At 37.7% G+C, this 22,184-nt stretch overlaps 1 protein-coding gene across 2 annotated transcripts in view; it reads left to right on the forward strand.

The window, feature by feature from the left end:
• LRRC49 (leucine rich repeat containing 49) overlaps positions 1 to 22,184 on the forward strand; it is a 128,623-nt gene that overhangs the window by 5,722 nt on the left and 100,717 nt on the right. For both annotated transcript variants that reach the window (XM_068536917.1, XM_068536926.1), the window contains exons 4-7: positions 2,198 to 2,300; positions 3,635 to 3,838; positions 16,545 to 16,611; positions 21,416 to 21,559. In XM_068536917.1, the coding sequence (XP_068393018.1) occupies positions 2,198 to 2,300; positions 3,635 to 3,838; positions 16,545 to 16,611; positions 21,416 to 21,559 (518 nt within the window). The remainder of the gene's footprint in view (positions 1 to 2,197; positions 2,301 to 3,634; positions 3,839 to 16,544; positions 16,612 to 21,415; positions 21,560 to 22,184) is intronic.

The raw sequence follows: 22,184 nt of genomic DNA on the forward strand, positions 1-22,184 counted from the left end.
CACCAGGGACCAGTTTTGTGGAAGACAATTTTTCCACGGCCGGGGTCGGGGGTCGGGGCATGGTTCAGGTGGTAACGGAAGCAGTGGTTCACGTGGTAATGCGAGCTTTGCTCTCTTGCCCACTGCTCACCTCCTGCTGTGCGGCCCAGTTCCTAACAATTGAGGGTTGGGGACCCCTGATTTAGATTATCTTGCTTGTAGATTTTAAGGCCTTTCTATCTAATCATTCTCATATCCTGCTATTTATTGTATGATGTATTTCATACTGATCGTGATAGTAAGCTCATCATGCAGATAGTAATTTTGACTTCTGTGTATGATAAGAGCTGAAAAGTGTGAGGATGAACTTCCTTTATTCACTGAAGTAATTGGTGAAATTTACTCCTTGATTATTGCCTCTATATCCCAAGTCTTATTAAATTTAAATCTGCCTTCTAAATTGAGGAATGGCTTGAAGCCTTAAGAAAATAATTTTAAAAACCTAATTCTGATGCTAACAAGGGAAATCAAGGTTGTCTATTGTTTGGAGTTTTTCCTTTATCATATTTAGCTGACCAGTTAATCCTTAATCAGTTTATCCTTACACTGGGTTTTGTTCTTTTAACCATCCAATTTTTGATTTCCAAATCAGTTTACTGACTCATGGTTGCTTGGGTACCTTGCTAGCAACTGGTCATGTCACAAGACCAGTTCATTTATGAACATGATCTCAATTCTGAATGCTTGTACTCTAGAACATCATTATTAGTTATCTGATATTTCATGATATTCGGAAAAGTGGGATGTGAGCACTGATTATTTTGTTCAAGAAGCGAGGTATGTGATACTTTGGTTTATATCTTGCATACCTGGAGAAGTTAGTAAATACCACTGCTTTACAGTTCTTTAGTATGATATATATGGAACTTGATTTTAAGATGGCTTCCCAAAGAATATGTTAGCTTCCTATATTTGGGTTCATCTTTTTGCTTTATTGGTCAGTTTAAGCAGTAGAATTCTGTGGTACCTTAAGTTCTATTTTACTGCTTATCACTCCCATCAGCATCGATTGCTGCTTTTAGGAAATTTTCTCTTTGTAGAAGGAAATAGAGTTGATTTCTTCTGGTGTTCAAACTGGTACCTTTGACCCATTGCTCAAGTCTTACTTCATTTACGGAACGTCCCAGCATCTTTTATTAACTATTCTACATTCTTCTAGGTCTTTAGAATATATCTTAATATCCACCTCCCCCAAAACTCATCTGTGACCATCTTCTTTAAGTAAAAAATAACCAGACACATTTATGTGTGAAATTATAAATATATATTGTTTTTTTTATTCTGCATTTTGTGTATGTTGTTCTGTACAGTTTATTAATTTCATATGTGTTTGTCCACTAGATTGAAAGCTACTTAATGGCAGGGACAACATCTAGCCAACAACCTATAAACCTCATAGGGGTGTCACATACCTTGTGGACCCTAACTACAAGTGTACAAGATTTATTGACATCCACTTTGGTCTCTGCAATATCCTCCACCAATAGTAGCTGAACATACAAAGAAAAACGGATGATGCGAGGTTTACATTTGTCATCCAAAACTACTTTCTCTGTATTTCCTGTAGCAAAGTCATGTATTGTGTAGCTTTGTGATAAATTTTTCGATATTTTGAAGGAGATGGAAGAGTAATAAGCCCTTCACCTCGTAATAAATCATCCTGCATCTCATCCACAACAAATGTGGCAGAATTATGTGGGCTGGAAATGAAAACTACCATGAGCTCCTTATCAGCATTTGGAGATTCTTCCATTCAGACACCTTCAAAGTCCAGAATCCGGCCGGGCTGTCATAGTGCTGGCCCAAATGTATCTGGTAATGAGGGACTATCATCTCAGTTGTAAGAGAGTTAAAATTTAGTATTAGGAGTCAGGATTATAAAGGGATAAAGATAGCACTAGCGTAGTTCTATACTTTCAACCAATCTATAAGGCAAGGGAAAAATTATTTGGTATACACGGAACACATAGTTTTGGTTTGAGGAGGAAAGAAATGAGCTCAAGTTTAGTAACTAATTTCAAATATGGAGAGCTATGGAAGCTATATTTTCTAGAAAGGATATTTGTAGGTGCCGGAGTTCTCCAAATATAAGGTGACTATAGTTTCAAGATTTTAAAGCTTTTTCTTAATCAAGTAATTTGTATATCGTTTTCAATAGGTGATCATATTAATTTGGTGAGCTCATCAATGCCATCATTTCCCATTCTCCAACGTTCTTCTGAAGAGAAAATTCTTTACTCAGACAGGTTGACCCTAGAAAGGTGAGGACAACTTACTTTTTTGACTAGATAATTTATAGACATGGTACAAGATTTGAAAGGTACAAAAGTCTCTCTCCCTCCTCTTATTTTCCTGCTATTTAGTTCTACCTAGGTATAATCACTGTTACCAGTTTTAAAATTTATCCTTCCAAGAGTATGTGGAGAAATTTTATATCTATATAATGTAAAAGAGCTTGACTATACTCTAAAACAGTACTATAGATAAAACTTCAAAATATAGTCCTCACATGGGCTTCTCTGCCCTATCCAGTTGAGTTCCCTTTTACCTCATTGGCTCACAGCCTCCTAATCTCTCCTTCACTCACCCTGCTACAGCCATACCTGCCTCCTTGTTGCTCCTTGAATACACCAAACATGCTTAAACCTCAGGCCTTTTGCATTTGCTGTTCTCTCTGCCTGGAATGCTGTTCCACCACATATCTGTAGACTCACTGTCTTTACCTCCTTTAGATCTTTACTCAAGTGTCATCACCTAGGGATAGCCTTCCCTGGCCACCCTCTCCAAAGCTGTAACTCCTTTGACCCTGACTGTCCCCAGCCCCTTTCTCTGCTTTATTTTCCTTCTTAGCACTTATCACCCTCTAACATATTAAATATTTAACTTATTAAGTTTATTGTTTGTCTCCTCCCACTAGAATATAAGCTCCACAGACACTGGGAGTTTTGTTGAGTTCTGTATTTCTAGCACCTAGAACAGAGCCTGGGACAAAATAAACTATCAGAAAATTCTGAATGCATAAGTATGTTTAGGACTTGATCCCCATCTTTAAATCTAGGAAAGTATCAGCAGTAGAATGGTGGATGAAGGATTTCAGCCTTACCTTAGCACTATGACCAGCAGGGAAACTATCTCTGCTGTGCATACCTTTAGCTTAGCAGTGCATATCTAACAGCAAATGGTTAAGCAAACTTCCTAGCTTAGCAATGCCTGAGCAGTGGCTTGATGGCAAATGCACTTCTCTGGTTATGTGACATGGTTCTTTGAATCATCTCAACCTCTATTGCAGAAGGCAATTACATTGAGTGTTTTATGATGTTAAGTTAATTTTATGTGAAATAATTAATGTTGGAGTCTTTTTTAATGCAATGAGAATTAGACTTAATTTTAATAATTACCCTGGCCAAAGTATATTGACTTTTATATGAGTGAATTACACTTAGATCTAGAATGCTTAGTTCATGGAGGCAAGAAGTGGTTCTATTTATCTTTTTCTCCTCACAGCATGGGAGCATGAAGATACTACTATTAATATTTGTAAGAGGAGGCGGACTGCTAAATCAGAACCTTATTAACTTTAAAAAATGTTTTCTAGGCAAAAGCTGACTGTATGTCCTATCATCGATGGGGAAGAACACCTTCGTCTGTTGAACTTTCAACACAATTTTATAACTCGGATCCAAAATATTTCTAATCTGCAGAGGCTAATATTCTTGGATTTATATGATAACCAGATTGAAGAAATTAGTGGGCTTTCTACTCTGAGATCCCTCCGTGTCCTTCTGTTGGGGAAAAACAGGTAATCTTTGCAGATCAGTTTCTGTTTGTTATACTTAGGACTAACGTTGAATCCTATGGTGTTTAGATGGCAACTCAAAATTGAATAATACTTAAGAAACTAATAGACTAAAATTTTTGAAAGATTATTTAAATGCATTAAGATTCAGTCATAATTTGTTTTATGAGATTCAGTCTGACAATTATTCAAACCAAGTAACATTTATTAAGTGCATATTTTATTATTTCTGTTGCTTTCCAGTGCCATATCTTATGCGGAAGTAAATAGCAGACTTTGGCCTTTATGTTTTTCTTTTAATTAATTATTTTATTTATTTATTATTTTTGGCTGCGTGGGGTCTTTTGTTGCTGCGCGTGGGCTTTCTCTAGTTGTGGTGAGCGGGGGCTACTCTTCACTGCAGTGCGTGGGCTTCTCATTGCAGTGGCTTCTCTTGTTGCAGAGCACGGGCTCTAGGGCACAAGCTTCAGTAGTTAGTGGCACGGGCCTTTATGTTTTATTAGGTTATATTTTAAACGTGTATTCACATTAGGATTATGTGTTTCATTTGTGATTCTTTTTGGTGCTTGACTGAGGGTAGACATTTGATACTTTGTGATTGTCGAATTGTAGTCAGTCATCTGTATCCAGTTTCTCATCCATGGATTCAACCGAGGATCGAAAATTCTTGAAAAAAATATTCCAGAAAGTTCCAAAAAGCAAAGCTTGAATTTGCCACGCTCCTGGAAACTATTTATATAGCATTTACACTGTAGTACATATTATGAGTAGTCTAGAGATGATTTAAAGTCTGCATATACTCTGCCATTTCACATAGGGGACTTGAGCATCTGCAGATTTTGATATCCATGGGGATCCAAGAACCAATACCCTGCTGATACCCAGTGACAACTATACTGATTGATTGTTGTTCAGATGATATTCTCAGTATGTATTTGATATTACATCCTATATCAACTTCCCCAGTTCCTTTTATAAGGCTCTATTGTGTAGTGCAGCTACATAATTCCTCACTAATTTCTTTGGGATTTGTTCAAGACTTTTCTTTCCATTCTTTTTTACTAGATAGCTTTTGCAATGCCTACAAAGAAAGGCTGTTTAGCAAATTCCAAGAATGATTTTTATATTATCATGAAGTTTAGATATAGCATTATACCTAAACTTGGTTCCTTCCCTCCCTATTTCCCCTGCCACAGCATGGACCTTGAATTACCTCTTTATTCTTGCTGGCCAATGGTAATATAAGATACTTTTTCCAAGATCATGTCCCAGCGTTCTAGGCTCTTGTCTCTTTTCTGCGGTTTCCTGAAAGTTCCCATCAGTGTAGTTTATCATCTACAGTTGGTTCAAGTGTTAAACTAAGCATTATGGTAGCATGAGGGAATTTAGAGTAATTTTAGGATCATTGAGTATTAGAGTTTGGAGTGACCTCAGAGATCAGCTCTCTTATTTACAGATGAAGAAATGGAGATGTAAATTGACTTTTACGAGGTTAGATATGTCCAAACTATACACACTAGGAGTATGCCACCAGAGCATTCACTCAGTAAAGTGAGGAGTAAACTTTTCGTACAATTAAGGCATTTCCTTCTAGATGCTCCCGGTCATCTCTCCCGGAGACTTCTTTACTAGTTTCTGATCCTTGGAGTTTCTGATTTGTTTGTCTAGCTTCCATTTATTCTTTAGTATCATGGCTTTTAGGTCCTTCTTTTAGTCCTTGAGTAAGTAGTTTTTTGATTGTTTTTGTTTTCTTCCAGTTTTCTTGAGATATAATTGACATACAGCACTGTGTAAGTTTAAAGTATACAGCATAATGATTTGACTTACATACATCATGAAGTGATTATCACAATAAGTTTAGTGAACATCACCATCTTATATAGTTACAAAATTAAACAAATAGAAAAAAATTTTTTTTCTCGTGATGAGAACTCTTAGGATTTACTTTCTTAACAACTTTCATATATAACATACAGCAGTGTTCATTATATTTATTATGTTGTACATTATATCCCTAGGACTTATTTATCTCATAACTGGAGTTTTGTATCTTTTGACTGCCTTCATCCAATTCCCCTTCCTCTCACCCATCCCCTGCCTCTGGTAGCCACAAATTTGATTTCTTTCTCTGACTTTGTTTTTGAAGTATAATCAACCTCCAACACTATGTTAGTTCCTGTTACACAACATAGTGATTCGATACTTCTATACATTTCAAAGTGATCACCATGATGATAAGTTTAGTTACCATCTCTCATCATACAAAGATATTACATAATTGTTGACTATATTCCTCACGCTGTATATTTCATACCCATGACTCATTTATTTTGGAACTGGAAGTTTTTGCCTCTTAATCTCCCTCACCTATTGCTTTCCTCCCTACCCCCATCCCCTCTGGCAACCACCTGTTTGTTCTCTATATCTATAAATGTTTCTGTTTTGTTGTGTTTTTTATTTTCCATATATAAGTGAAATCATATGGTATTTTGTCTTTCTCTGTCTGATGTATTTCACTTAGCATAATACCCTCTAGGTCCATCCATGTTGTTGCAAATGGTAAGATTTCACCCTTTTTTATGGCTGAGTAATATTTATATATATACAACAACATCTTCATCCATTCATCTATTGATGGGCACTTGGGTTGCTCCATATCGTGGCTATTGTAAATAATGCTGCAATAAACATAGGGGTGCACATATATTTTCTAATTAGTGTTTTTCTTTTCTTCAGATATATACCCAGGAGTGGAATTGCTGGATCATATGGTAGTTCCATTTTTAATTTTTTGAGGAGTTTCCATAATGTTTTCCATAGTGGCTGCACTAATTTACATTCCCATCAACAGTGCATGAGGGTTCCCTTTTCTCCCCATTCCTGCGTCTTCTTTTCAGCTTCTCTGTCTTCTTGGAAATAACGTTTTAAGTTTGTTTTTGTTTTGTTTTGTTTTTTAGTAATGTGTGCCTTGAAGACACCAGTCTATCTTTCTTTTTCTACTCCTCCATCTTTTTTAAAATTTAATTTTATTTTTTATCTTTATTTTATTTATTTATTTATTTATTTTTGTGGCTATGTCGCACAGCTTGTGGGATCTTAGTTCCCCAACCTGGGATTGAACCCGGGTCCTCAGCAGTGAAAGCGCAGAGTCCTAACCACTGGACTGCCAGGGAATTCCCTCTTTTTGTTTGTTTGCTTTTCGCTCACATTTTATTTTATTTTTTACATGAAGAAGATAGATGTTTTATTTTTTACATGAAGAAAATAGCTGTTTTATTTTATTTTTTACATAAAATAGAACTGTTAGTGTTCTTTTTTTTATTATTATTAATTAATTAATTTATTTTTGGCTGTGTTGGGTCTTCGTTTCTGTGCGAGGGCTTTCTCCAGCTGCGGCAAGCGGGGGCCACTCTTCATCACGGTGCGCGGGCCTCTCACTATTGTGGCCTCTCTTGTTGCGGAGCACAGGCTCCAGACGCGCAGGCTCAGTAGTTGTGGCTCACGGGCCTAGTTGCTCCGTGGCATGTGGGATCTTCCCAGACCAGGGCTCGAACCCGTGTCCCCTGCATTGGCAGGCAGATTCTCAACCGCTGCGCCATCAGGGAAGCCCTATTAGTGTTCTTGAATCAAAAAGAAAATGAGTCAGAAGACTACTTTCCACACTGTCCCAAATTGCGTATTTCTGAAGTATCAGTACAATGCAAATCTGATCCCTAAAACATGTGCCTACTGCTCTCCAGCCAGCTGACTTTGTCACAGCAAGGGGCCTGTGAGCCTTGAAGATGCAAATCTATAGTAAGGCAGTACTTTAGTGAATATTAGGCAAACCTGGCTGAGGAATGCTAGAGAAGAGAGAAGTACATTTGCCACCCCTTGTGTTTGTCTTGGATGACTTGTTGCCCCCGGCTGGTTAAATCCAGAAAGCACTGTAGTCTTTTAGTCCAAGGCAATGGAACCACATATGAAAATCCAACGCAACCATATGCCTTTAAATTCAAGCAGATCCAACAAAGATTTCTGCTCAGAAGCTAGAAAGATCCTGCTCAGATTCCGTATGTGAAGTTTACATTGCTACCAAAGAATTCCCAACCCCTCTGTACCACTTTGCTGTTGAAGTTCTTACCATCTAACTCTTCTGTTTTCTGTATCCCCTATTTATCCTTGTGAGATCTTCTGGTACCCTGATCATCACAGGCTAATGAATAGAACTTCTGTGGATTTTCTTCTGATCACCCAGGACTATAGATAACAGAATTCTCCACCAGACTATGGGATTCCATATTCCCTTCCTTTTGATTTCTTGAAGGTTCCCACTTAAGGATTTGTCTTTGACACCTGAAAAGCCAGGCCCTGTATAGATCCTGTAGTGGGGTCCTTATTCTGGCATCAATCACATAATGTGGCCTGCAGAGACAAGCTGTGATATATCCCTAGATGTCTGTATCTGCTGAGTGATGAGTGAGACTTGTGTTTTTCTAGTTCAGTTCTGTTTAATGGCGGAACTTTAAAAATTTAAAACCTTTCAGGTCACATTTGTATCAACGTAAAAATCTTAAGCTATTTAGGAACTGACTAGGATTCTGCAAATTCCTCATATCAATAATTAATCTGACCAGTAACCTCCTAGGTCAACTGATGCCTTCATCTGCCTCTGAATTCCTTAGAATTAGATTTGTTTTTATGTTACTTCAGGTACTGGGGGGTAGGGAAAGAATCTATGGCAAAGGCAGTTCATGAGAACAAGAGAGCAAGATATTTGGCTGCTCTTGGGGTTAACCGACTGAGCAACTTGTCTATTTTTCTTCCTATTCACCTGGGCAATCAGAATCAAAAGTGAGAGTCATAAAGCCACTATGTGTCAAAGCTAAGATAATGCTTGAAGTCACAACAGATAGTGACTGTTTTACTGGATAGCTTAACAGTACGTGTGGCCCTGGTGGAATGCTTTGAGAAGGCATATTACACATGAAGTTTTCTGTGACTGAAGTGCCTTAAATGTGCCCAGAGTTTCTGATAAATACAGAAACAGATTACATTCATCCGCCACATCAGAGAAACTTGGACTGAGACAATCTCCATATCTTATGTATAATTTTGAAAATATTAAAAATATAATTCTCAGACCAATAGATGGTAACTACAGGCCAAAGTTTTAATTAACTCAATAGTGAGGGAACCGGTGGGATGACAAAGCTGGTTCAAAGGAGGATAAGAGACACTGATATATAGTCAATGAAAAATAAATAATGCTGGAATAAGATTAAGTTATTGAACAGGTTAATATCCTACAAAGCACTAAACTCATAACCCTATGGGTTACCTTTTCTATTAGACAGAACAAACTACATTCCTACTTGGCAAAAATTATCATTACATCTTATTAGTTTTCCACAATTTAGTATGTAATGTTACAGAGTTTGGGCTCTAGTTAGTTGTAAACAGTCAGATGATCCTTAGGTAGGTTTGTTGACAGTGCTCTGATAGGACATTGAAAGGACATGCAGTCATCGCTTTGCCTTATTTCCAAGTTTTGGTTATCAACACTTGAGTACACCCTTCATTCTATAATCACGTATCACTGTTTTACAAAACTGGTTTTTATACTATGTGTTTTTTACTTGAATATATTTTATTATTTACTTCTTCTCATGTCATTACGGGTTCTTTGAAAATTAAGAGCTACATAATATATATGGATATATATAATAATTTACTTAATAGTTCCCTTTTGTTAGACTTACATTGTGTCCTTTGTGTATGTGTGTGTGTGTGTGTTGTGATGAATATCCTTGTCTATAAATCTTTGTCTGCATCTCTGATTGTTTCCCTAAGGAATTCTAAGATAGGCTTTAGTAGATGAGTTCACCCTCATAAAGCTTATATGAGGGGGGAATTGAGATTTGATGAGGAAAAAAGTCTATATTTTAGGGTAAAAGTCTATATTTTAGGGTGTGGCTCACAGTGTGATTCCAGGACCAGCAGCATCAACACCACCCAAGAACTTGTTAGAAATGCAGATTTTTGGATGCTATCCCAGAAACTCTGGAGGTAGGACTCAGCAATTTGTGTTTTTAGCAAGCCCTCCAGATGATTCTGATACACACAAAAGTTTGAGAACCACTGTTTTAGGGAACGTGAGCTTGGGAGTATAAAAGAATTGAATGAAAGTCTTCTCTAATACCTGTGAGGTCAAATTACTGTTAGAAAGCATCACTCTGTCCTAAGCCATATTTTTAGGGTACTGTAATTTTCTCCAACCATTCTAGGTATTTCAAGAGCAAAGCAGACAGAGGAATAATTTTGTTCAAAGTTTTGTCTGTTTTCCCATCTGGTTTAGCTGCTGTTATTATTATTCTTGTTATTATTAATATTGACTATTATTATTAGATTTAAGTGTAAGGTGAGATAATCTTAAACGCCTGAATGCCTGACTCTGGATGAAGGTTAATGAAGGATTCCTATGAGTCCAGAGGATGTTAATGGTTTGGATGAACTGACTTAGGGGTGTTCAGGGGTAGAGTGCTTTCTAGGAAAGGAGCAGATTCTGCCAGTGTTGTGGTGTGACAAAGGGGACTGATGAGGGGGTTGTGGTCATAAGGGAGTGTGGTGTGTGTGTGTGTGTGTGTGTGTGTGTGTGTGTGTATGAATGAGGGAGAGAGAGAGAGAGAGATAAGGGAGAGAGGAAGAACTATAGTCACTCTGTGATGGAACATAATAGGTGTATGATAAATATTTTTATAAATTAAATTGGATTGGATTGGTTGTGGTAATATAAGTCTGGATTTGGCTATGATGTAAGATGGCTCAGGTTAAATGGAGATAGAAATTCATGACGTTTAAATGTGCGTTATCTTTACATAGTGATCAGCATATATGAAGCTTCAAGGTATGATCCAGGTTCTGGAAACATTTAAGAAGGTAGAAATGGTTCTTTGAGGCAATAAACAATGACAACAGAAATAAATAGTGATAGACAGATGATGATAAAGATGGATTGTATGAACTTCATTTTACCCTTTCTTTGCCATTGCTCCTTTCCCTCTACTGAATAATGGTAGTAGGAGAAAGTAGGATCTGTAGGAGGGAGAACAATAAAAGGGAAGTGGTTTTTGTTTTGTTTTTTTGTTAAGAGGACAGTCCAGTTGGAGGCAGTTGGACAGGTAAGGTAGCCATCGAAGATAGGAATTAGGGAGACAGTGGGTAGGCCCTAACCATTAGGGAACTTAAGAGGGGGCGTTTTATTTTATTTTATTATTTTTTTAATATTTATTTATTTGGTTGCACTGGGTCTTCGTTTCATCAGGTGGGCTTCTTAGTTGCGGCTCCAGGGATCCTTAATTGCAGTATGTGGGCTCCTTAGTTGCGGCAGACAGGCTCCTTAGTTGCGACTCGCGGGCTCCTTAGTTGCGGCTTGTGTGCTCCTTAGTTGTGGCACGCAAACTCCTAGTTGTGGCATGCATGTGGGATCTAGTTCCCTGACCAGGGATCTGGTCCTGGGCTTTTGTTTGTTGGAAGATTTTTAATCACAGTGTTAATTTCAGTGCTTGTGATTGGTCTGCTTATATTTTCTGTTTCTTCCTGGTTCAGTCTCAGAAAGTTGTGCTTTTCTAAGAATGTGTCCATTTCTTCCAGGTTGTCCATTTTATTGGCATATAGTTGCTTGTAGTAATCTCTCATGATCCTTTGTATTTCTGCAGTGTCAGTTGTTACTTCTCCTTTTTCATTTCTAATACTATTGATTTGAGTCTTCTCCCTTTTTTTCTTGATGAGTATGGCTAATGGTTTATCAATTTTGTTTATCTTCTCAAAGAACCAGCTTTTAGTTTTATTGATCTTTGCTATCGTTTCCTTCATTTCTTTTTAATTTTTTCTGATCTGATCTTTATGATTTCTTTCCTTCTGCTAACTTTGGGGGTTTTTGTTCTTCTTTCTCTAATTGCTGTAGGTGTAAGATTAGCTTGTTTATTTGAGATGTTTCTTGTTTCTTGAGGTAGGATTGTATTGCTATAAACTTCCCTCTTAGAACTGGTTTTGCTGCATCCCATAGGTTTTGGGTCATGTTTTCGTTGTCATTTGTTTCTATGTATTTTTTGATTTCCTCTTTGATTTCTTCAGTGATCTCTTGGCTATTTAGTAGTGTATTGTTTAGCCTCCATGTGTTTGTAGTTTTTACAGATTTTTTCCTGTAATTGATATCCAGTCTCATAGCATTGTGGTCAGAAAAGATACTTGATATGATTTCAATTTTCTTAAATTTACCAACGCTTGATTTGTGACCCACGATATGATCTATCCTGGAGAATGTTCCATGAGCACTTGAGAAGAAAGTGTATTCTGTTGTTTTGGGATGGAATGTCCTATAAATATCAATTAAGTCCATCTTGTTTAATGTATCATTTAAAGCTTGTGTTTCCTTATTTATTTTCATTTTGGATGATCTGTCCGTTGGTGAAAGTGGGGTGTTAAAGTCCCCTACTATGATTGTGTTACTGTCGATTTCCCCTTTTAGGGCTGTTAGCATTTGACGTATGTATTGAGGTGCTCCTATGTTGGGTGCATAAATATTTACAATTGTTATATCATCTTCTTGGATTGATCCCTTGATCATTATGTAGTGTCCTTCTTTGTCTCTTGTAATAGTCTTTATTTTAAAGTCTATTTTGTCTGATATGAGAATTGCTACTCCAGCTTTCTTTTGATGTCCATTTACATGGAATATCTCTTTCCATCCCCTCACTTTCAGTCTGTATGTGTCCTTAGGTCTGAAGTGGGTCTCTTGTAGACAGCATATATATGGGTCTTGTTTTGAATCCATTCAGCCAGTCTATGTCTTTTGGTTGGAGCATTTAATACATTTACATTTAAGGTAGTTATCGATGTGTATGTTCCTATTACCATTTTCTTAATTGTTTTGGGTTTGTTATTGTAGGTCTTTTCCTTCTCTTGTGTTTCCTGCCTAGAGAAGTTCCTTTAGCATTTGTTGTAAAGCCGCTTTGGTGGTGCTGAATTCTCTTAGCTTTTGCTTGTCTGTAAAGGTTTTAATTTCTCCGTGGAATCTGAATGAGATCCTTGCTGGGTAGAGTAATCTTGGTTGTAGGTTTTTCCCTTTCCTCACTTTAAAAATGTCCTGCCACTCCCTTGTGGCTTGCAGAGTTTCTGCTGAAAGATCAGCTGTTAACCTTATGGGGATTCCCTTGTATGTTATTTGTTGTTTTTCCCTTGCTGCTTTTAATATTTTTTCTTTGTATTTAATTTTTGATAGTTTGATTAATATGTGTCTTGGCATCTTTCTCCTTGGATTTATCCTGTATGGGACCCTCTGCGCTTCCTGGACTTGACCATTTCCTTTCCCATATTTGGGAAGTCTTCAACTATTATCTCTTCAAATATTTTCTCAGTCCCTTTCTTTTTCTCCTCTTCTTCTCGGACCCCTATAATTCACATGTTGGTGCATTTAATGTTGTCCCAGAGGTCTCTGAGACTCTCCTCAATTCTTTTCATTCTTTTTTCTTTATTCTGCTCTGCAGTAGTTATTTCCACTATTTAATCCGTTCTTCTGCCTCAGTTATTCTGCTACTGATTCCTTCTAGAGAATTTTTAATTTAATTTATTGTGTTGTTCATCCTTGTTTGTTTGCTCTTTAGTTCTTCTAGTTCCTTGTTAAACGTTTCTTGTATTTTCTCCATTCTGCTTCCAAGATTTTGGATCATCTTTACTATCATTACTCTGAATTCTTTTTCAGGTAGACTGCCTATTTCCTCTTCATTTGTTTGGTCTGTTGGGTTTTTACCTTGCTCCTTCATCTGCTGTGTGTTTCTCTGCCTTCTCATTTTGCTTAACTTACTGTGTTTGGGAGCTCCTTTTCCCAGGTTGCACGTTTGTAGTTCCCATTGTTTTTGGTGTCTGTCCCCAGTGGCTAAGGTTGGTTCACTGGGTGCTGTAGGCTTCCTGGTGGAGGGGGCTGGTACCTGTGTTCTGGTGGATGAGGCTGGATCTTGTCTTTCTGGTAGGCAGGACCACGTCTGGTGCTGTGTTTTGGGGTGTCTGTGACCTTATGATGATTTTAGGCAGCCTCTGTGCTAATGGGTGGGGTTATGTTCCTGTCTTGCTAGTTGTTTGGCATAGGGTGTCCAGCACTGTAGCTTGCTGGTCGTTGAGTGGAGCTGGGTCTTAGCATTGAGATGGAGTTCTCTGGGAGAGCTTTTGCCATTTGATATTACATGGAGCTGGGAGGTCTCTGGTGGACCAATGTCATGACCTCAGCTCTCCCATCTCAGAGGCACAGGCCTGACACCCGGCCAGAGCACCAAGACCCTGTAAGAAAGAAAGAAAGAGAGAGAGAGAGAGAAAGAGAGAGGGAGGGAGGGAGGGAAGGGGGGAGGGAGGAAGGAAGGAAGGAAGGAAGAAAGAAGGAAGGAAGGAAGGGAGGAAGGAAATAAAGTTATTAAAATTAAAAAATAATAAAAAAAATTATTACAAATAAAGAAATTAAAGTAATAATAAAAAAGAAAGAAGAGAGCAACCAAACCGAGAAACAAATCCACCAATGATAACCAGTGCTAAAAACTATACTAATAAAAAAAAAAACCCAAAAAACGGACAGACAGAACCCTAGGACAAATGGTAAAAGCAAAGCTATACAGATAAAATCACACAAAGAAGCATACACATACACACTCACAAAAAGAGAAAAAAGAAAGAATATATATATCTATATATAAAAATAAAAGGAAGAGAGCAACCAAATCAATTAAACAAGTCTACCAATGATAATAAACTCTAAATACTAAACTAAGATAAACATAAAACCAAAACCAAATTAGATGTAGAAAGCAAACCCCAAGTCTACACTTGCTCCCAAAGTCCACAGCCTCAATTTTGGGATGATTTGTTGTCTATTCAGGTATTCCAGAGATGCAGGGTACATCAAGTTGATTGTGGAGATTTAATCCGCTGCTTCTGAGGTTGCTGGGAGAGATTTCCCTTTCTCTTCTTTGTTCGCACAGCTCCTGGGGTTCAGCTTTGGATTTGGCCCCGCCTCTGCATGGAGGTCACCTGAGGGCGTCTGTTCCCCGCTCAGACAGGATGGGGTTAAAGTAGCGGCTGATCTGGGGGCTCTGGCTCACTCAGGCCGGGGGGCAGGAGGGGTACGGATGCGGGGCGAGCCTGCGGCGGCAGAGGCCGGCATGACGTTGCAGCAGCCTGAGGCGCGCCATGCGTTCTCCCCGGGGAAGTTGTCCTTGGATCACAGGACCCTGGCAGTGGCGGGCTGCACAGGCTCCCGGGAGGGGAGGTGTGGATAGTGACCTGTGCTTGCACACAGGCTTCTTGGTGGCGGCAGCAGCAGGCTTAGCGTTTCATACCCGTCTCTGGTGTCCGTGCTGATAGCCGCGGCTCGCGCCCATCTCTGGAGCTCGTCTAGGCGGCGCTCTGAATCCCCTCTCCTCGCGCACCTAGAAACAATGGTCTCTTGCCTCTTAGGCAGGTCCAGACTTTTTCCCAGAGTCCCTCCCGGCTAGCTGTGGCACACTAGCCCCCTTCAGGCTGAGTTCACGCAGCCAACCCCGGTCCTCTCCCTGGGGTCTGACCTCTGAAGAAGCTGGAACCTCAGCTCCCAGCCCCCGCCCGCCCCGGCGGGTGAGCAGACAAGCCTCTCGGGCTGGTGAGTGCTGGTCGGCACCGCTCCTCTGTGGGGGAACCTCTCTGCTTTGCCCTCCGCACCCCTGTGGCTGCGCTCTCCTCTGCAGCTCCGAAGCTCCCCACCTCCGCCACCCGCAGTCTCCTCCCGTGAAGGGGCTTCCTAGTGTGTGGAAACCTTTCCTCCTTCACAGCTCCCTCCCACTGGTGCAGGTCCCGTCCCTATTCTTTGTCTCTGTTTTTTCTTTTGCCCTGTCCAGGTACATGGGGATTTTCTTGTATTTTGGGAAGTCTGAAGTCCTCTGCCAGCATTCAGTAGGTGTTCTGTACGAGTTGTTCCACATGTAGATGTATTTCTGATGTATTTGTGGGGAGGAAGGTGATCTCCACGTCTTACTCCTCCGCCATCTTGAAGGTCTCTCCTCAAGAGCTCTTTTTGATAAGGTCATCTGGAAAGGCTGCTCCGAGGAGATATTTGAACCAAGACTTGAATAACGTGAAGGAGTGAACCATGTGAAGTTCTGGGGGAAGAACATTAAGGAAGAAGGAACAGCAAGGGTAAACACCCCAGGCAGAAATTAATTTGTCAAGTTAGAGATGGCAAGAAAGCTCCTGTGGCTGGAGCAGAGTGAGTGGGGGCGCTGGAGTCTTGGTAGGAGATAAGCTGGAGGAAGAGTCAGTAGCCAGAGAGTTTAGGGCCTTGAGGACTGCGGTAAGGAATTTAGGTTGTATTCTAAGGTGAAAGGAATTGCCTTGAATAAGTGCCTTGTGCTAAAGTTCCTAGGAGTAGAATTGTTCTTTCCTAAAGATAGGACTTTCAAGCTGACTTTGGGACATTTCCCCAATGGGACTGCATCTTTAACATTATAATTAAATCAATGAAAAAAATGTTTTAATATATAATTTTATATAATTTCTCTCTATGTATATTTCTATGTCTGTCTGTCTGTCTATCTGCCTGCCTATCTACCTATCTAGAAAGAATAAATGAAAATGAGTTATGCCTTAGAGTTTTTGATTTACAGTAGATGTGGTACATCTGTATTTCTACTCTACTTACTCTGATTTTCAGAATCAAGAAAATCTCAAATCTGGAGACTCTAAAAAGCTTAGATGTCTTGGACCTTCATGGAAATCAGGTATTGTTAAAGCCCTTTCATTTCTTTCTTATTTGAAAAAGCTCTAGGAAATTTCATATAAAAGTTTTAAGAATTATACTTGTGTTGAATTTTTCCAGAGTTACTTTACTGATTCACTGAAATTAGCTATGGTATTAAGGTATTAAGCTCATTTATATAAGGTTTGGTAATTCCTCAGTGGTAAGTGACAGATAAAACTTATAAAACATTTAGAATTCTTATAGTTATGACAATTTTGATTCTTATTTAGTCTTTTATTAACTTATAGCCAACCCCAACCCAAGAACTAGAATATTACTAATGATTTTCTTCTACTTAAGTGTTCTTTCTTTATTCCAAGATACCACTATTCTGGATTTCACATTTATCATTCCTTTATTGGTGTTTTTAGTTGGTTTTATCACATATATATGTGTCTAAATAATATATTGTTTAGTAGTATTGTCTTTTAATTTAAAAAAAGGTGTCAAACTATATATTGTCATCCAGTGTTTGCTTTTTGGATACAACATTATGTTACTGAGTTTCATCTATTTTGACTACATAGCTGTAGTTTATCTTTATTGTTGTATGTTCCACAGTTTGATTATACAAAAACCTTTTTCTGTGTTTTATTATTGATAGACATTTGGGTTGATTCCTTTTTGTTTGTTTGGGGTTTTTTTGTTTCCTATTAGGATAGTACTTCTAAGAACATTCTTGTACATGTTTCTTCCATACATCATATGTACTCTAGGGTATATATCTAGGAGTGAAACTGATGGGTCACAGGTTATTTAAATGTGTAACTTTAAAAGTTAATGCCACATTGTCTTCCAAAGCGATTGCACCAGTTTATACTCCCACCAGTAACACATAGTAGATCCTGTTGCTTCACATCCTTTTCAACATTTGGAATTTTCCGACTTCTTAATTTGTGCCAATTGAATTGGTATAAAGTGGTGTCCCCTTATGGTTTTGATTTATAATTCCGTGATTACTGTATAACCTGGGATCATTATTCCATTTGATTAGTTTGTCTACCCATATATTTGTCTGTCTTAATTTCTCTGTCTGGTTTGTTATGTTCCCTCTCCTTATTCTTCTCTTGCAGAGCATCTTAGCTGTTTTTTAACCCTTTGCTCTTACATTTAAATTTTAGTCTTTGCAATATGAGTACTTATTTATAAATAGCTACATGAGCTACATACTCATGCAGAAGGTAAAACCTCTCCTGAGGTGGTAAGTGTACATGGTGGGGTGATCTGGGAGTCCCTGCCTGTTGAGAACAAATCTCCCACTTGCAGTTGGTCAGGTGTAAACCTCAGTGTGATCTCTTTAGGCCTTCTAATAGCTGTTAGTCCTAATCGTTTTGTTGAAAAGCTAATATAATTAATAAAACCTTGATAGATATATTAGATAGGCCACATCTGCTAGGTTCTAATCTCATCCCAGCCCCATCTATATGTCTGCCTGTGTGTGTACTCAGAGGGAGGAGTGTTGATGCCTGGGAATTGTCCAGCTCTGCAGGCTGGTTAGTATCACTCTAGTAGAGGGAAAGTTACCCAGTTAGTTAGATGGTGTTGAAAGAGGAAGAAGAATTAGAGTCTTGTCAGTAAGAGAGCATCATATATAAAAGCACTGAGACTAAAAACAACATGATAAGTATGTTTTACTGTTGGAGAATTTAGCACATGTTGAGGGATGGTGAGAGATGAGGCAAGAGAGGTAGGTTTAAGGCCAGACTGTGGAAAGCTTTATATGCCATAATAAGGAATTGCTATGTTATCTTTCTGTAACCCACTATTTTAAATACCATTCATCAGTATAAGTGAATCATTTTATGGTAGCAATATTTTTCTTAAGTTTAATTTAAAATGTATATATGAGAAATAAGCATTTATGCGGTTTTTATATTATAATATACCTTTAAGAATTCATGGGCATTACCCAACATCTATAAGAGCAACTGGTAAATGGATAACGTATCACTTGGTCTAAATATTAGACCAAGTCACCTTGTTACCTTGTTAGCTGACCTGTGTTATGTGTTATGTGTTAAATGAAAATCTGAGTCTTGTTTCAAATATTTAAATCCAATAAACAAAAATTTGGAGTATTTCAAAGCAAAGACAGTCTTGGTGACTAAAAAGTCAGGAGATACACTATTCAAGTTGAAACAACGTGCAACTCTAAAAAAATAGCATCAGGTAGTTAAAAAACTAAAAGAAAATTAAGTGACTATTTTTTGTGTTTTGAATTTACTTCCATTGGAAATAAAAATGATACGTGGTGTACATTGTGAAAAGAAATATAATTGGTTTACGGATGTGAAAACATTGATAGGAATAGTGATAGTGTTCAAGAAACAGATTGGGGAATGTAAAGAGTTGAGGGGAGGTGAAACTGGAGACAGAGAACAGCTGAGAGACTAATTCAATAATCTTGGTGAGAAGTAATGGCAACTTAAAGTTGTAGCGATAGGTATATAACAAGGGGGCAGATTGGATAAATATTTAAAAAGTAAAAACATTAAGATTTAAAAATTGATTATATGTGAGTAGTAAAGAATACAGAGGAATATGAGAGGTTGACTCTCAGTTTATGACCTCGATTTTTTTTTGTCTACCAGAAAATGTTCTCTTGGTAAACGCTTGCTTTAACATGGACACAAATGTGCTTCAAAAAGAATCTGTTCTTTCAGTGACATCTTTTCCTTCAGGGAGAGCTGGCTCTTTCTGTGGTTGCTTGCCTGAAAGCAGATGTCTTTCCTATTGCTGAGTAAGAAGGTTGTCTTTATCCAGATAGAGCAGTCTGGGTTACTAGTATACACATACATAAGACTGGAGTATCCAGCTTTCCTAGACGTACTATAAAGCTCTGCTGTCTACCTTGAGACTCTCTCTTATCAGTGTGACCCAGGATTAGGCTTTTGAACATTCCTATCATCTCTTCTTCTGGCTGTGAAATTTATTAACTGATCAAGAACTCTGCTCTCACCCTACACCACCTTTTTTCTGAAATTTCTGTCATTTGCTCTATGCCTGTGACTTTGTCCATGGCTGCAACAAGTAACAGACTATTCCATCAGAGATGTTGCACACAATTCTGACCTGTCTGATAGCAAACCAAGAAGCTGAACAATATCCCCAGTGACTTTTTTAAAATTACGGATTGATATATATAAGAGTTAACAACGTTTCTTTTCAGAGTGACCAAACTAATATGTAGGCATTCTAATTATATGTCCCACCAGGACCAAATAGAATTGGAAAAAGGTAGTTTTCTAAAAGAAATGTCCCAGGATTATTAGCAGAAGGGAGAAGACACCATATACAGGCTATGTACCCCTTCATTCTGTATATTTATCTTTCTTGAGTTCAGAAAAGTTTTATGTATATGTATAAATTTATGTATATATTTACATATTGCTTTTCCATATACCTATCTCTATTTTTTTAGTATTTTAGCAGAATTTCTCAAGCTTATGCTGTTATTATTGATTTTCTACAGTATCTATTTTACTTTTTGCTGATTCTATACATTTTAAATTCTATCACCTATTTAGTTTTGAAATGTTTTTGTCTATGTCTTACTGTACAGCTCTGTAATCTGCAAATACTGATAACCTTGTTTCTTCTTTTACAGATTTTATTTTCATTTTACATTAGTTACACCAAAAATCTCAGGACAAATTTTAAAGCATGGTCATATATTATCTTTATATATTATTGAATTTGCGATAAATATACTTAGGTTTCTCCTCTTGAATGTAGATGAAATCTAGACGGTATTTCTCGAATATAAGAGAAGGTCCAAACAATATCATAGAAAACTGGATTATAAATCTTAAAAACAGGCTATTTTAGCCAATATCTGCTTTGAAGTGTTAAATAGAAAATTTCAAATAATATTGTGATGGCAATACAGATGAGAAAATTAATCTTCAGTGATTGTGAAATTTGTTTTAATGTTCAGAAGAAAAGTGTTGTGTATAACTCATTGTTACTTAAGTACATTACATTAAAAGGTTGAAGCCCTCTGCAAGAAGCCCTATTTCTGGGTCACGTAGAAACACATCCCGTTGTGCTACGCTTGCTGTATTACAGTAGTGGGGCTGAAAATCATGTTGAGCTCTCATCATTTCATGGGCTATACCCTTTAACTTATCCTTACTTGTGCAACTCAAATTCCTCCGCTGCAGTTCAGTGCTTATGTGCATGTGTATATTCCATAATTCAAGTCCACCATATTGTACCCTGCCTAAATATTATCTGTCTCCTCTCTTAAGCAGTTTCACTACTAAAGAATATCCATCCTCACCCTCTACTGGGGATCCTAGTTCCTTGAATCTTTTCCATTCAGACTCTTGATTGCTCTCAGGATCCTGCAGTATAAGTGGAGAATTAACAAGGGGAACTTGGTATCATTCCTTTTCCTTGCCTTTTCTCTCAGAAGGTAGTCTTGTTTGATCAAAACATTGTGAGCTTATGCCTTGGGCTCACAGTTTCTATTTGACAGCTAGTATATTTCTCTTCACCTTCATGGGACCTGGCACAGTGTTGGACACTTAGAGATGCCCAAGCAATGGACTTATTATTTGATAAAATATACTTACCATGGTCAAATTATAAAATATGTTCTGTTAGTTAATTTTCACAAGTTAAGTAACTTCATAATATCTACAACAGAGGAAACTGGAAGTAGATTTTGAAATGTCTTCATATAAACTTGTCACTGAATTCAATGACTGTGTCTTTTATTTTTATAACATGCATATCTGAGATTTATGCCTGCTAATCATCCCTTCCTCATTTTTTAACAGATTACCAAAATTGAAAATGTCAATCATTTGTGTGATTTGAGAGTTTTAAATCTTGCTAGGAACCTTTTAAGTCATGTTGATAATCTTAATGGGCTGGATTCACTAACTGAGCTTAACCTGCGACACAATCAAATCACTTTTGTGGTGAGTATTAAAATGGAATCAATATGTGATTTCTGGCTTTTCTTTTAAGGGAATGAAATAAATGTTATAGCATTGCTTTCTGCAAAGTAAGAATCTAAAGTAATTTAGTTTTTTTCTGAATTTAAATTGCGGATATAATTGTTAAGCTTTATAATATTTTGATTTGGGAAATGTTGTGGTGTTTTCCATTCTAAAAGATAAATGTAAAATTAGGAGCACAAGTGTTATCAGTAAATGAATCAACTAGTGGTAAATGAATACTGAATCCTTTCCTGTGTTGTTATAGGAAAACAATTAATAAGAAAGAAAGTTATTGTTGACTGAAAGTTGATAACTTATTGCACCGAGAGGAAAAAGGCACAGAGAGGAGTGGTTGAGGGCTTTGAAGACATGCATAAATATCATATTATTTGCAGTTTTTCAAAGGCAGCTTGGTATGGTGGAAAGAGCATTGTTACATAGGACATGAGAGGCCAAGTGCAGGTCTGCTTCAGCTCTCATTATCTGTGTGACCTTGGGTAAATCACTTTAACTCTGTAAGCCTCAGTTTACTTTTCTCTAAAATGAGGACATTGGGCTAGATCATCGCTAGAGTCCTTTTTGGCTTGCTGGTTCTGAAAAAAGA

This window comes from Eschrichtius robustus, chromosome 1, assembly GCF_028021215.1.
Source record: "Eschrichtius robustus isolate mEscRob2 chromosome 1, mEscRob2.pri, whole genome shotgun sequence".
In the NCBI taxonomy this organism is placed as follows: domain Eukaryota; kingdom Metazoa; phylum Chordata; class Mammalia; order Artiodactyla; family Eschrichtiidae; genus Eschrichtius; species Eschrichtius robustus.